At 41.4% G+C, this 15,528-nt stretch overlaps 3 protein-coding genes and 1 pseudogene across 9 annotated transcripts in view; 3 read left to right on the forward strand and 1 right to left on the reverse strand.

The window, feature by feature from the left end:
* The window catches only part of susd2 (sushi domain containing 2), a 38,809-nt gene extending 31,369 nt beyond the window's left edge, over nt 1–7,440 (reverse strand). For 5 of the 6 annotated variants that reach the window (XR_003039656.2, XM_025008471.2, XM_025008470.2 and 2 more), the window contains exons 1-9: nt 7,331–7,440; nt 6,636–6,834; nt 6,089–6,237; nt 5,154–5,499; nt 4,337–4,538; nt 4,065–4,150; nt 3,062–3,330; nt 2,668–2,811; nt 929–1,081 (exon numbers count right to left, since the gene is read on the reverse strand). Coding sequence is in view for 4 of the 6 variants with exons in the window: in XM_025008471.2 (XP_024864239.1) it covers nt 929–1,081; nt 2,668–2,811; nt 3,062–3,330; nt 4,065–4,150; nt 4,337–4,538; nt 5,154–5,499; nt 6,089–6,237; nt 6,636–6,834; nt 7,331–7,397 (1,615 nt within the window). In the remaining 2 variants the exon portion in view is untranslated. The remainder of the gene's footprint in view (nt 1–928; nt 1,082–2,667; nt 2,812–3,061; nt 3,331–4,064; nt 4,151–4,336; nt 4,539–5,153; nt 5,500–6,088; nt 6,238–6,635; nt 6,835–7,330) is intronic. The other variant, XR_005232968.1, reaches the window with a different exon arrangement.
* A 326-nt stretch (nt 7,441–7,766) lies between these two features.
* si:dkey-174n20.1 (uncharacterized protein LOC796174 homolog) lies at nt 7,767–9,531 on the forward strand. The gene is made up of 4 exons (XM_017427798.3): nt 7,767–8,154; nt 8,335–8,577; nt 8,690–8,992; nt 9,079–9,531. Exons 1-4 carry the CDS (start codon nt 8,034–8,036, stop codon nt 9,336–9,338), a joined length of 927 nt encoding a protein of 308 aa, XP_017283287.1. The 5' UTR covers nt 7,767–8,033; the 3' UTR covers nt 9,339–9,531.
* A 519-nt stretch (nt 9,532–10,050) lies between these two features.
* On the forward strand, nt 10,051–12,000 carry LOC119616606 (annotated as a pseudogene).
* Nucleotides 12,001–12,579: 579 nt separating this feature from the next.
* Nucleotides 12,580–15,528, forward strand: part of LOC108242772 (zinc-binding protein A33-like) — a 5,310-nt gene continuing 2,361 nt past the window's right edge. The window contains exon 1 of one of the 2 annotated variants that reach the window (XM_025008485.2): nt 12,580–13,870. In XM_025008485.2, coding sequence (XP_024864253.1) covers nt 12,620–13,870 — 1,251 coding nt within the window. In that variant the 5' untranslated portion in view covers nt 12,580–12,619. Of the gene's footprint in view, nt 13,986–15,528 lie in introns of both variants that reach the window. The other variant, XM_025008483.2, reaches the window with a different exon arrangement.

Below are 15,528 nucleotides of genomic sequence, written 5' to 3' on the forward strand. Positions count from 1 at the left end.
CATTCTCTCTTGTGTATCTCTTTAGGCGGCTGGCCAAGGCTTGGAGTCTTTGTTTGGCAGTTTCAAGTGCTTCAGGCATGGGCATCTGGTTGTACTTCTTGGGTACTGGTCTTTTCGTTGCACCTCTTTGGATCTCTGACAGTTGGCTCACAAATATATATATATATATATATATATATATATATATATATATATATATATATACTAAATATATACGTATATATGTATATATACTAAAGTCACAAGAAGAAGCACCCTGACACACATCAATGTTTAATGTTCGATCAAACAAAAAAACTTCATCAAAACAAAATCTTCTCAAACTGGATTCTGGCTTTGAAGCATAAGCAGTAATTCACCTAAACCTCAATGTTAATTTAAAGTTACTGAGGAAAAATGTAGGCACAAGAAGGAGTTGGGGAGTCCTTCAGAGATTTTCTGCATCTAAAGTTATGCAAAAATTATTTTGTGTGCATTTTGCAAAATAAACATTCTGGCTGTGTTGTGGATCGCTTGTGCCGAAGCATAACCGTTTTAATTTGGACTTTAAAACAAAATAAAACTGCAATGAAATATTCACAGAGTTGAGTTTTTTGGTCTGATTCACTACTTTGCTCTCATGATTGCTTAAAGTGAGATGACTGGGGTAAAAAAAAAAGGTAGAAATTAGATGCTGGCAGAAGTCAACCAATCAGAAATGTTCCAACACGGCAACCTCAATCCCAAGAGTACTGCGTGTGCTTAAAAGAACCTCTTCTTCCTGTAAGAACTACTTCCTGACTGATTTAGCAGTGACACTACCCCCCCCCCACACACACACACACACACACACACACGTTTTGATTTAATCTTCTGGTAAAAGCAGAGGGGGTCAGGTTGGAGACAACAACCCTCCATAAACCCTGAAAAGCAACTTGAAGCTCCTCACCTTGCAGGTCCATCCATCTTTGCTCAGTGAACGGTAGAAGCTTTTGGTTCCTCAGCACCTGAAGGTGTTTGCCTGCAGTCCGAACCTCGATGACATCAGAGGAGTTCTCCTTCATAGCCACTGATGAGAGCTGCGTGGCTTTAACCAAGGTACCTTGTTGAAGAGCACAAACGTCACTTCAGGATGAGTTTGCAATCAGTTCTAGATTGTCCGGGAAGAGAACCATCGGCCATATCGTCCTGCAAATCTGTAGAAGACTACAGTTTCTGATGTCTGACAGGGTGAGGAAACAGACTTCTTGGGATGCCCGTCTCTGGCATCCCTTGTTATACGGAACTTGGCCTTCAATTTGGAGATGTTACCAGGGCTCGGTCCAAATAATGCTGCTTGTTTCTGCAGAGCTCCACCTTAAAGTTGGAGCAGGGTTCATGCTCACAGACAATCAGGTGCCTGATTGGCAGCACCTGTGGTATCAGAAGCTCAAAACAAGAGGCAGTAACTGAATAAGATGTTTGGCAGAGAAGATTTGCCAAGATTTTTATGGGCGCAACCCACAAATGTGGCTCCATTTATGGGGAAATAAACAGGCTTTCCAATGGTAAAAAGTTTATTACAAAGAAGCATTCTTACAACAAAGAAATAACCAAACAAACACAAATTTTCTTACTTGTTGTGTTATGTTTAGTTATGTATTCTGATTCTACACTGGCTTTAATTACAGTTTGGGTTTGAGCAGTTTAATAATCCAGATGTTTGACTTGACTGTTCTAATGAAGGACATATTGATGACATCTGGCCACATAAAGTCTCTATTCTCATGGCTGTTGTGAAAATTCTTGGTAATAAATTTTAACAAACAAAGCTAACATCTGTTTTCCTTTACCCTATCTGACACCAAACAAACACCAAGATAAAAAAAAGAAGGAAGTAAGGAAGAAAAATGTTATTTCACGAACAGGTTTCTTCAATAAGAAAACATACTGTAACTCAGAAATAAACATCTGTTCTGAATTGCCCCTTTTACACAGGCTCTAAAGGTCCCGGCTCCACTCTACTCGGCTTGCTTTGCGTGCGTTTCCAATGGCATTTTTTTGAGGCCGGTCCCTACTTCTTTGGTCCCTGCTTCGGAGTAGGGCCAGCCGGGCCAGCCCTGCTTCGTGGGTGGCGCAAGCTTAGCTCCTGTTCACTCATTGGTCGTGGGTGTGCCCAGATGCAAGCATAAAGAGTGAAGGTAGGAATATAAACAACAGCGTTAGCTTACCCTGCAACGTTTATGCCGTCTGTCCCCCAGCTGAAGGCGCTGTAAAGCCTGAAATCTCCGGCTGATAACAGCTGTCCTACTCCGCGCAACAATCGCAGCATCCAGAGCATTTCTTCCTCTGCGCCTCTCTTCCTGAGGTCTCAGGAGAATCCCCATAAGTTTAAAAAACAGCAACAACACAGGGCCAACGTTGTCCACAGCGCTTCTGTTGTTTACACAACTTGCGCTAAGTTTCGGTAGCGCACCCGCCACGCGGCCCCGCCCCCCGCAACACGAGGAGGCGTTCCTTTGCTACCGACCAAACTGGCCGGTGTGAATGCGATGCATTCTTTATAGAGCCGAGCCGAGTAGAGCCGGACTTCTGAAGAAGAGCCGGTGTAAAAGGGGCAAATGAGACCCAATCAAAGAGGGCTGCAGTGGTGACATGGAGATGAAGAAGCAGATACAAACGGGGCATTCACGTTAAATGTGGACTCACCGTTCTGGAGTTTCACCTGCTCTGTCCTGGCCTGAACACTCAGCTCTCTGTCTGCTGCAGACACCAGGTAATACTCTCCTTTCCCGCTGAAAGTGTAACTGAGGCCATCAAACGTCACAAAATGCAGGCTTCCGAGGACAACACCTGCAAGGCATCGAGAAACAAGCCGCTGACTCGTTTTGGCACAAACATATTTCAACGCACTGTTTGTCCTAACCCTAACCAGAATGCAGCTTAATCTCGTGTTATTCTCCTCGTTTCAGCTCCCAGCTGAAGCCTGTAACTCATTTATCTCTTCTTAAAATTGAGTTCATGCTTTGTAAGAAATTAAGCCACAGTAAAGAGAAACAGCCAGTAAAACACAAAGAATAAAGTAACGAGTCGTCAGCCAAACCTGCTCCCGGGGGCTGGTATTTGCGACATCCACTTGAAGGTCGATGGTCGAGGTAGACGTTGCAAAGGTCGGACCACAGACAGCAGTAAAAGAAGCTGGTGACATCATAAAGCCAGTGGGAATACCCAGGTATCCGAGGGGGCTCTCTGTACGGAGGGGCCCCCCAGTCGTGAGCCCTGTCTGGGGTGCTGCCCCCGACTGAGTCTCCTGTCAGAACCAGAGCGCCGGAGCTGTCGTAGCAACACTGCTGCCCCGATCCATGTCTGGGACTGGAAACGCAAAATCATCAGAGCATTTAAAAAAAAAACATGTTTTTCTCATATCAATGGTTATTGTGTCCTTAAAGTAAAAACCTGTAAACAAAATCTGTGAACGGCTCTTTTTTTACCCGCATTTCAGCACTGAATATCAATATGCGCTCTTAAAATTATATTTAATTGTTGTCTGAACTGCACAACTATTTTATCTTGATTCTAGAGCTTTTAGTAAACTCTCAACAGTCAAAACAGGCAGGTTTGGCTGTCTTAATCAAATAAAATTACATATTAAAGCAACTTAAATGCTGCTTATTTGATTAAACTTATCCATTTTGCTGATAATGTACTGTTCAGACAGGCTTTCCTTACTTACACATCTGCGTTAGGCCAGGGAGCCCTATTGTTTGATTTAATTTTATTTTTTATTTGAACAAACTTTGAGCTATTTTGTTTCTGGTGCTTTTGGAGAGGTTTTGAAGTCTTTTGACATCCATAAACTATTTAGTGAAGGCTTCAGATAATTAGTACTTTTAGTAATAAACACTTTTTTACATTTAGTGGAACACGAGTAATTTTAGTAAATCAAACATTTTATCTCTAGCAGTGTAACTGGAAAACTCCTCGACTAAACTCTTTCAAACTGCACCATTTGATATAGTTCAGCAGAATCGGCGATGAATACCTTCAAAAAGAGAAAAAATGGATTTCAGTCTTAAATCGTTAATCTGTACTCCTGTCACTCCTACCTGGCCTGGATTGCTCTGACACAGTAGACACTACCAGGGTGATAAGTACAAACACTGCCACTCTCAATGTTACAGGTGGAATCAGTCTGAAAAAAAGAACAGATACGATCTGTGAAAGTTAAACAGCTCTTTCTCATTGTATTTTATTTGTTTCACCATCCTATTTATTCATTGCGCAGATAATATTTTTCAAAGCGTAACAGTAATGGTGATAGCTCGTGTTTTACCTGAAATAATTCGATAATATTAGTCCCTGTGATGGGTGCACTCACATGAAACCTTCCTGTGTCGGCTCGGGCCTGTGACAGTGTGCACGGACAGTCGATGAGCTCGTTCAGGAAGCTGGTCAGCTTCTTCTCCAGAGCGTCCCACTGCAGACACTTGTTTTCTGCCCAGGCTGAGGAGTCGTCTCTAAAAGCCTGCTCCAGGTGCCACGCCAAGATATGACCTCCGCTCCAGAGTCCCTGAACATTTCTGTGCATAAATAATGACTGTTTTCAGTTTAAACTCTCATTTCCACTTCATAAAACAAAGTCAAACTATGTCTCAGACTCACAGTCACTTAATCTTTTTCTAATAACAAACTGTGAGACAGTTAAATGGAGGATAACAGAAAAGCAAATATAGGTAATTTTATAACACATTGTATGCAAGAACCAGGACCTCTTATTGCCTGAGGAAAAGAAGTAAAACATTAAATTTAAAACAGAGAAATGATCACATCCTTGCATTTCAGAAACAAAGCAAACACCTTCAGTCTGGCTCATAAAGTAAATCTCAAGCTCTTAAATTAATATAAAAGTATTTACATCTGATGCTAATTATTTTTATGCTGGTTATTAAATACACAAGGTATTTTATGTTTATCGTAAGAGATAATAGGATTCTTCATAATAAAGTTTCAATCATGTAAAAAACTAGATTAATGTACTTTAAAAGCTTTTGCTATTGCTAATATTACTTTTAAAAAAGTACAAATTGTCAGCATGTTTCTTTATAATTCTGCAAACTGCAGTAAAACTGGAAACATTCCACTAAAAGTGCAGTTTTATCACAGTCATTCAGATGCATGAGTTGTGTATCGGATACCTTTCTCCCTCTGATTTGGAACCAGCAGTGATGCGGATATTCCCCAGCTCCCATTCAGAAAAGTCCTCTCTGGGCTCAGGGTTGAAGCTAAAGACACCTGAGTTGGGAAGATTCCTGCCCAGAGAGTAGAGATAGCTCAGCTCGGCCCGAAGCGAGGACGTCTCCGCCTCTGAGCTGCTGACCTCTCTGTAACCCCACAGCTCTACGTTGACCTCTTCTGTTTCGATTAAAGAGCTGTTCCACGTCATCTGAAGCTGTCCTGCTGTGTTCGGTGTACCGTAGCTGTTCCACTGTGTTGCATTCACCAGGGTGACTTCAGAAGTAGGGTCTGCTTCGCTGGGATGGACTAACAGGAAGTGAACAGGAAGAAAAACTGTTACGACAAAACAAAACTTTCTAGATCTGAATTAAGCAGCAAAAACAACTTGGAAAATTAGTATTTTCTGGCTCAAGTTCAAAATCCCCATTTATTTCAATGAAACCAAAAAAGGTAAATAAAGCTGAACAGTTTGATAGCTGAATGGTTAAAACTGCTGACTGTATGCTGAAGTATTTAGAAGCTAAAAAACATTCAGACAAACAGGAAAAGAATAATGTGAATGCTGACTCACTGACAAATAAATAGGAAATATTATAATGAGACAGAAATCTACTCATATAAAGTACAATATGTAAATATTTATGAATAGTGAGCAGTAATGATTGTGCAAAATGTGTCAGTTTTTTAATCTTTTTAAGGTTGCACCACTTATTCTAGAGAGAGCAGAAACACCATCTTTAAACTGGAACATTTTTTACAAACTTCACTTTATTTAGTATTTTTTGTGCCTATCTCAGTTTAACATTAAATGGTTCCTGAATCAAACTAATAAAGGTTCAGGTACGGACAAATTCAGAGACGGAAAGCTCCTTATCCTCGTTTTTCAGCACCTTACCTGACAGGTATTCTCCCGACCTGTCAAAATGATCTCCGTCTGTTGAGACGTCAAACGGTATCCATCCTGTCTCAAACAGCAGAGGAGATGTGCAGTATACATGACCCTCTTCATCAATAAACCCCTTTAAGGTAATTTCACCTTTGAACCTGCGACAAAAAGAAACAAACTTGAGTTTCTTTGACCTTTTGAGGGGCTACGCCGCACTACTACTTCCATTTCTCCTCTGTATATCCTCTCATTGGCAGAATAAGTAGCTTGGGCGCTTTCTTATATTTATTACTGTGCTGTGCTTTTTTTATCAGGCTTGTAGCTTGGCTCAAAAGTGCATGTATTCGTCATTTTGAACAACTTCAATTTAAAAGTGTGTACTGAAAGAATGTAATTAATATCCCCAGATCTTAACAGGACTGTTGCATTTTTGCAACAAACATTCTTCCTATTTGCATGATTTATGACACTTAAAGTCAATCGGAGCTTCCTGAAAAATAAACTGGATGCAAACAGGACAGTAAGTAACATGGTACATGGACTTATACACTCAAACCTGCAGAAAAGGTGCCCATCGGAGGGCAGATCCAAGCCGAGGATCCTGAGAGCTCTCCCACCCAGCATGGAGCTGGACTGAGGCGACGCCTGGAAACAGGACCGGCTGTAGTCTGTGCAGCAGTTCAGCAAGGACAAACAGGTTGCATGGCAGGAGCACGCCTCAAATACGCGTCCACACTTCCCCCTGCATGTTTCACCTGTTTAAAAAACAAAAACAAAAGTTTATTCTGATTATTATTAATACTAACAGTAAAATAAATCATATAAATGTGCAAAACGTCATCAATTTGATTTGAAATTCAAGTACTTAAAAATGGATTCAGATACTTGCTACCCTTAAGGAACAAAAACATATACTGAAAAATATACTGCAACATTAAATAATATAGTTCAATATGTATATAATTAAAAATATATAAAAACAATATAGTCCTCCATATTTTGTCCTATTTTATAAAAACATTTACTGATCTTTAATTTAAAATAAAATGTTTTATTTAAATTTAAACAGATAATCAGTCACTTTATTTACAATTCAAACCATTTAACTTGTCAAAACATGCTGTGAATATTGTCAGGCATATTAAACCTTGTTGTCTGCAGAAAGCAGACCTGTAGTTCTTCTAGTTTTCAGACTCACTCTTCGTATTTTCAACATAAATCACTGGTTTTCATTTATAACACATATCATACCTGCTGTTTTAGGTGAGAAAATAAGGATTCCCCAAAGAACAATGACCTCTCTGAAGCGTGCTCTCATGTTTATGTCAGAGAACAAAACAACAAGTCGTGCCTGAGTTAAACTCTCCTGGACTGAGAGACTCTGAATGATGGAAAATAAAGCAAAGGTCACAGGGAGCAAACCGACCTGGTCACGAGTTAAATTTATGAGTTACTACAGGTTATGAATTAACACGTCAGTTTTAAAATGCATTTAGGGACTATTTGTTCGCTTTACGTCGTGCCAATAAACTACAAATATTATTTACATTCATAACAATACACCTTCAGCAATTTTAGTCATATTTTTTAACTTAATTCAGCGTAAAAATCACAAGTCAACAGCTTGTGCTTAAATTCACGTTGGTGTCATACTCTCGGGAGAGTTTAACTTCTCGCGCATGCTCACTTCTTTTGTTGACCAAAATAAATATGGGTGAAACGGAATAAACCTGTAAAGGGATTTTAACCTGAATGTTAAATGAATCAAACTGTCTTTTTAAAACGTGGAAGTCAGTTTTGATAATGTCCGCTACGTCATGTTTATCGCTTCGAAATCCAAAATGCTAAAATTATGTAAATTATGAAAATTACAACATCCAGCTAGCAAGCTAACCGGCTAGTGTTAGCAATATCTGTTAGCTTCTCGGTTTTTTGAGGTCGGATTCACAGAGAAATGTATTTTCTCTATACGGTTTTTGCATCTTTGGGTTTCTTTTTTATTTTGAAATGGATGAAAAAGAGGAGATATTTCACGGAGCTAAAAAGACTTGATGGCAAAACGGTTCTTATTACAGGTAAATAAACTAGCTTATATTTTGAGGATAAAAAGTCCAATTTAAACTGTGGGATGACATTACATACCACCTCTAGCTGATTGGAGTTATAGAAAATTTCAGGTTGCAGATCACTGAATTGATACAGTCTTCTTCAAACCATAAGGGTCATATAATCACAATTTTACCTTATGTTTTTAGGTGGTAATTCTGGAATTGGTAAGGAGACAGCTGTTGCTCTGGCCATGAGAGGTGCCCGTGTCGTCATTGCTTGCAGAGACCAGAACAAGGCTGAGAAGGCTGTAAGAGAGATCAAACTCAAGAGTCACTCTCTTGATGTCCTGCACATGGAACTGGATTTGGCCAGCTTGCGCTCCGTGAGGGAATTCTGCAAAAACTTTCTCCAGAAGGAGAAGAGACTTGACATCCTGATCAATAATGCAGGTGAGAGAAGTTTGAGCATCAATATGTTGTAAATCACCAACCAGCATTGTCCCGTATTAATAATAGACTGCTGTATTTGTCCTCTTTCTGTCCCCTCATAATGCTTCCTCAGGCATGCCCGGCATCCTCGACTGGACAGACGACGGCTTCAGCTTGTGTTTTGGTGTCAACCACTTGGGTCACTTCCTCTTAACTAATCTGCTTCTGCCTCGACTGAAAGAATGTGCCCCCAGCCGGGTTCTAACACTCACATGTTCCAGCTACAAATACCAGAAACTGGACTTCCAGGACCTCAACTACAACCTGCTGCCCTTCTTCACCTACTGCCGCAGCAAGCTGGCCAACATCTACTTCAGTCAGGAGCTAGCCCGCACCACTGAGGGAAAAGGAGTCACGTCCTGCGCTGTGCACCCTGGTGAGAGAACTTTAGGACTTTCAGCTTGAATCAGAGTTTGAATATTCATCCAGATGTCTCGTAATGTCTGAAATCCGTTCTTCCAGGTTTTGTCCAGAGCAGCTGGACGGTCCACTACTCGTTCCTGTTCCGGATGCTGATGCAGGTGATCATGTGGATGTTTTTTGTGTCGTGTGAGATTGGAGCTCAGACCGTCATCTACTGTGCTGTGTCGGATGAAGCTGCCAAGCACAGCGGAGGTTACTTTGTCGACTGCCGACCTGCCACTCTGAGGCCTTTCGCAAGAGACGCTGGTGTGGCAAAGAAACTGTGGGAAGCCAGTGAGAGACTGGTGAAACTGGTCTGATGCTGGAGGCTGGAATCTCTTCAGAAACTATAGACACTGAGAATATTTATTATTATTTTTATGTTGTTTTTTATTTTAATGATTTAAAATTAATATTAAAATATTTGTTTCTTGTCATGTTTCTAAACGTAAAATACAAGACCAAAGTTTTGTTGATATGGTTATAAATAAAGTATATCTGTTGTAAAATCTTTTTTGGAGGTGTCTTTTATTATTTGATTTTGTTTTTAAAAAAATTTTTTTTTTTCAAAAATGTTCTTGTGTGTGAAAATGGCTTAAATTCCAGGGTTTCCCCCAGTGTATTATAAGCCTGGTGGGCTTATATACACTGTGCTATCCAAAGTTCATGACTGTAGGTGAGGGTAGGACCGTAGACCGACCCGTAAACAAAGAGTTTTTTCTTTCAGCTCAGCTCCCTCTTCACCACAACAGACGGGTACAGAGAACCCAATACTGCAGAAGCTGCACAGATCCATCGATCAGTCTAATGCTCCATTCTTTGCTCACTCATGAACAAAACCCTGAGATACAAAACTAAGATAAAAAAAATAAATAAACTAAACTTATGCAGATATACAGAATAAATGTTGATGCTAATGAACCACAGAAGCTTTAAAGATGAGCTGACAGCCCCACCTGCTGGAGACAACATCACATAACAGCCAGTTTGACTGAGCTCACCTGACTGACATGTTTAAAGAAAATGAAAGTGATTTTAGACAGTTTTGAAGAGAGCTGAACTCCATTACTGGGTGTGAGATCTCTGCTGAAAAACGAATATTTGGAGGATTTGGAGCAGAAAAGTGAAGAACTGGTGAGACCTGCTGTTAATACTGCTGTAGATTTTAAAAGAAATGGCTGAAAAACTTGCACTTGTTGAAAGTTACCTGAGCTGCCATGTCTGTTCAGAGACTTTCAAAGATCCTGTGTCTCTGAGCTGCAACCACAGCTTCTGTTCAAGCTGCCTGCAGAAGTTCTGGGAACAAACTAACAACAAGAACTGTCCTATTTGTAAAAGGAAATCCTCAAAGGAAAGTCTACTCGTGAATTTTAGTCTGAAGCAACTTGCTGACTCTTTTGCTGGACGACAGAAATCTGGATCATCTGAGGCAGAAAAAGGAGAGAAGGAAGTGGAGGTGGTGTGCAGCAAACACCAAGAAGATCCTAAACTGTTCTGTGAAGACGAGCAGAGAGCTGTGTGTCCTGTCTGTGAGTTTTCTCTCCACCAGAACCACAAAGTGGTTCCTGTAGAACAAGCAGTCAGTGAGCTGAAGGAGCAGCTGAGATCTGACTTAAAGTCTCTGCAGGACAAGAGGAACAAACACAAACATGTGGAGGAAACATACAATGATGTGATCCAACACTCCAAGAAGCAGCTGCTGTCCACAGAGACACAGATCAGAGCAGAGTTCAACAAGCTCCACCAGTTCCTGAGAGACGAAGAGGAGTCCAGACTGGCAGCTCTGAGGGAGGAAGAGGAGCAGAAGGGGAAGACTATCAGCAGAGAGATGAAGAGGATCCAGGAGCAGATCTCCTCTCTGTCAGACAGTATCTCTGCTGTTGAAGAAGACCTGCAGAAAGACAACGTGTCGTTCCTCAGCAGTTATAAAGACACTCAGACCAGAGCCAGAACCCAGAGCTCACTGTCAGATCCACAGCTGGTCTCAGGAGCCCTGATAGATGTGGCCAAACACCTGGGCAACCTGTCCTTCAGAGTCTGGGACAAGATGAAGGACAAGGTCCACTTCAGTCCTGTCATTCTGGACCCAAACACTGCAAACAGCTGCCTCCATCTGTCTGATGATCTGACCAGTGTNTGTTTTTGGTTCTGAGGGCTTCAGCTCAGGGAAACACAGCTGGGAGGTGGAGGTGGGAGATCATCCAAACTGGTTGATTGGTTTGGTTAAAGAGTCAGTCGACAGGAAGGGAGAGATATTTGCTTCACCAGAAGATGGAATCTGGTGTTTATGGCATCGTGATGGAAAATACATTGATGTTGTTGGTAAAACTCTCACAGTGAAGAAGAGTCTCCAGAAGATCAGAGTCCAGCTGGACTTTGACAGGGGGGAGGTGTCCTTCCATGACTCTGAAGACATGAGTCTCATCTACACTCACAGAGACACTTTCACTGAGAAACTCTTCCCTTATTTCAGTCTTGGAAAGGCTGGAGACGCCAAAACCTCTGATGTTAAAATCTGTGAAACTAAAAGTTCTTTTTGAAGCTCATGGATGTTTGTTTTTACAAAACTCAAAAAACTGAAAATTCAATCTGTGTTTCAGGAACATTTTCCAGAAATTTGTGTTCAGGCTGAATTTAAAAACCTCCTGATTTCACAGAGAAAACACAGTCTGATTATTGTTAAAGTCATAAAGTGTTATTTCATCAAATCCTTTTTCTAGTTCGGTTCATCCTCATCAGTCTCTTTGACTTTGATCCAATGACTTCATCTTCTTTATGTTTCATCTGATTTTCATTTCAACTTGACTCCACTCAGGAGATTTGAACAAAACTAAAACATTTTGTCTGATAAATCATTTTTGTGTTCTTCTAATCTTATCTGTTGTTGAGGGTTAAATAAAATGTTTATTCAAACTTTCTCTGTAGAGCATAAAACTCATTTATCTTCATTTTTCTCAATAAATCCTTGAAATTGTCCTTTAATCTATGTTGTGCTGCAGTGTTTTGTGTCACTAAAGTGTGCAGTTTGTTTGCTTCTTAAAGTCAAACTAATTCACATAAAAATCTGATGAAATGTTTTCTCAGAGCAGCTATGAAACAACTTAAAAGAGAAATCTTTCAAACACTTTGACATAATTCTATATCCTAACAGAGTTTAAACATTTAATCAAAGGACATTCAGACGTTCCTGCAGAACAGGATTTCTCTTACAGTTGAACAACAACAATAAATGTTGCCCAACCAGTTTACAGTGAGTTAAAGTTAACTCTTCAAATGCTTCAGGCTCATTTTAGGACCAAAGTACAAACTTCAGTTTTTGTGTTGTCTTATTCTACAAACTGTAAAAACTTCTGACTGTGTGAAGATGAAATTTAACATATGATGTAATTCCTAAAGTTTCAAACGTTCAGTTGATTTGCCGACTGTTCAGTGGAACTGTCCGACTGAAATAACAAAGATAAAGTGAAGCAAAGCTTGTCTGACTGGTGACATCCATCCATCCATCCATCCATCCATCCATCCATCCATCCATCCNCTGTGGTTCAAAGAGACAGATATTTGGTGAGTCTAACCACTGAAAAATAATTAAAGTGTGGAGGAAATGGCTGAGAAAATGGCTTTGGTTGACGACTCCTTGAGCTGCACTCTTTGTTCAGAGACTTTCAAAGATCCTGTTTCTCTGAGCTGCAACCACAGCTTCTGTTCAAGCTGCCTGCAGAAGTTCTGGGAACAAACTAAAAAGAAAAACTGTCCTCTTTGTAAAAGGAAATACTCAAAGAAATTTCCACCTGTTAACTTTGCACTGAAACAAGTGGCTGATTCATTTGCTAGGAAGCAAAGTGTACGCTCAACTGAGGAGAAAAAAGAAAAGAAAGAGAAGAAGAAGGAGGTGGTGTGTGATATACACTCAGAAGTTTCTTATATGTTCTGTTTGGACGAGCAGAGAGCTGTGTGTCCTGTCTGTGAGTTTTCTCTCCACCAGAACCACAAAGTGGTTCCTGTAGAACAAGCAGTCAGTGAGCTGAAGGAGCAGCTGAGATCTGACTTAAAGTCTCTGCAGGACAAGAGGAACAAACACAAACATGTGGAGGAAACATACAATGATGTGATCCAACACTCCAAGAAGCAGCTGCTGTCCACAGAGAGACAGATCAGAGCAGAGTTCAACAAGCTCCACCAGTTCCTGAGAGACGAAGAGGAGTCCAGACTGGCAGCTCTGAGGGAGGAAGAGGAGCAGAAGGGGAAGACTATCAGCAGAGAGATGAAGAGGATCCAGGAGCAGATCTCCTCTCTGTCAGACAGTATCTCTGCTGTTGAAGAAGACCTGCAGAAAGACAACGTGTCGTTCCTCAGCAGTTATAAAGACACTCAGACCAGAGCCAGAACCCAGAGCTCACTGTCAGATCCACAGCTGGTCTCAGGAGCCCTGATAGATGTGGCCAAACACCTGGGCAACCTGTCCTTCAGAGTCTGGGACAAGATGAAGGACAAGGTCCACTTCAGTCCTGTCATTCTGGACCCAAACACTGCAAACAGCTGCCTCCATCTGTCTGATGATCTGACCAGTGTGACACGTGGAGACACAAAGCAGCAGCTTCCTGACAATCCAGAGAGAATCACAAAGTTTTTTAGTGTTCTTGGTTCTGAGGGCTTCAGCTCAGGGAAACACAGCTGGGAGGTGGAGGTGGGAGATCATCCTGAGTGGATGATCAGTTTGGTTAAAGAGTCAGTTGAAAGGAAAGAAGAGCGCCCTACTACAGCAGAATCTGGAATCTGGTGTTTGATTCATCACAGTGCAAATTTTACCAATGGTGCTGGTAAAACTCTCAGTGTGAAGAAGAGTCTCCAGAAGATCAGAGTCCAGCTGGACTTTGACAGGGGGGAGGTGTCCTTCTACGACTCTGAAGACATGAGTCACATCTACACTCACAGAGACACTTTCACTGAGAAACTCTTCCCTTATTTTGGTCTTGGAAAGNTCCATCCATCCATCCATCCATCCATCCATCCATCCATCCATCCATCCATCCATCCATCCATCCATCCATCCATCCATCATCTACTGCTTCTTCTGGAGTCAGGTTTTGGGGCAGCAGCTCAAAGAGGGGAGTCCAGACATCTCTTTCCACAGCCACCTCTTCCATCTCTTCCAGGAAGACTCCAAGTCATTCCCAGGAAAGCCGGGAGACATAGTCTCTCCAGGGTGTCCCTGGTGTTCCTCAGGGTGTCCTCTCAGGTGGGCATCCTCTGAAATCTAGGAAGCATCCAGGGGTCGTCCCTACCAGATGCCTGAACCACCTCATCTGGCTCCTCTCAGTGTGGAGGATCAGTTATCCTGGATAACCAAACTTCTCACCCTATCTCTAAGGAAGAGGCCAGCTAACCTTTAGAAAGAACTCCTTTCGACCGCCTGTATCCATGATCTCGTTCTTTCAGTCATCATCCAAAGTTCATGACTGTAGGTGAGGGTAGGACCGTAGACCGACCCGTAAACAGACAGTTTTTTCTTTCAGCTCAGCTCCCTCTTCACCACAACAGACGGGTACAGAGAACCCAATACTGCAGAGCTGCACAGATCCATCGGTCAGTCTAATGCTCCATTCTTTGCTCACTCATGAACAAAACCCTGAGATACTTAAACTCCTCTACTTGAGGCAGCACCTCACTCCCAACCCAGAGAGAACAGTCCAACCTTGTCTGACTGAGGACCACAACCATACGTTTGGAGGTGCTGATCCTCATCCCAGCTTCACACTTGGCTGCAAACCGCTTCAGTGAGAGCTGGAGATCATGGCACGATGACGCCAACAGGAACACATCATCTGCAAACAGCAAAGATGGAATCCTGAGACCACCAAACCAGACCCCCTCCACCACCTGGCTGCATTTAACAGTCAATATTTAATCAAAGTGTAAATCAGCCCATCCATTTAGACATTACAGTAAAAAGTGTTTCCTCTGACAGCAGCTGTCAAAAAATGTTGTTCATCCAGTTTGAACTGAGCTGAGATTAACTCTTCAGATGTTTGATGGTAAATAAAAACTGCAGTACAATACTCAGTTTAAACTTTTCTACAAACTCTTAGTGTTTTATTGTAACTATTTCACCCTAAAAACCAAACTTATACAGACATAAAAGACAAATCAATCAATCAATCAATCAAATTTTATTTGTATAGCACATTTCAGCAGCAAGGCATTTCAAGGTGCTTTACATAATTAAAAAACAAAATAAAAACAGCATGTGACATTGAATAAACAGTAAGAAAGAGAAAAACATCGAAGACATCAAAAACCCCGCACTCTAACCCTAATTTAGCCATAAGCAGCTCTAAACAGGTGGGTTTTAAGTTGAGATTTAAAGGCACCCAGTGTTTCAGCTGTTTTACAGTTTTCTGGAAGTTTGTTCCAAATTTGTGGTGCATAGAAACTGAATGCTGCTTTTCCTCGTTTGGTTCTGGTTCTGGGGATGCAGAGCAGTCCAGAACCAGAAGATCTGAGGGGTCTAGA

The sequence above is a fragment of the Kryptolebias marmoratus genome, linkage group LG1 (genome assembly GCF_001649575.2).
Source record: "Kryptolebias marmoratus isolate JLee-2015 linkage group LG1, ASM164957v2, whole genome shotgun sequence".
NCBI classification, from domain to species: domain Eukaryota; kingdom Metazoa; phylum Chordata; class Actinopteri; order Cyprinodontiformes; family Rivulidae; genus Kryptolebias; species Kryptolebias marmoratus.

Coding starts and splice junctions, on each gene's coding strand:
- si:dkey-174n20.1 (XM_017427798.3), top strand. CDS start 8,034: ATGTATTTTCTCTATACGGTTTTTGCATCTTTGGGTTTCTTTTTTATT. Junction 8,155..8,334: donor CAAAACGGTTCTTATTACAG/GTAAATAAACTA, acceptor TTATGTTTTTAG/GTGGTAATTCTGGAATTGGT. Junction 8,993..9,078: donor GTCCTGCGCTGTGCACCCTG/GTGAGAGAACTT, acceptor CCGTTCTTCCAG/GTTTTGTCCAGAGCAGCTGG.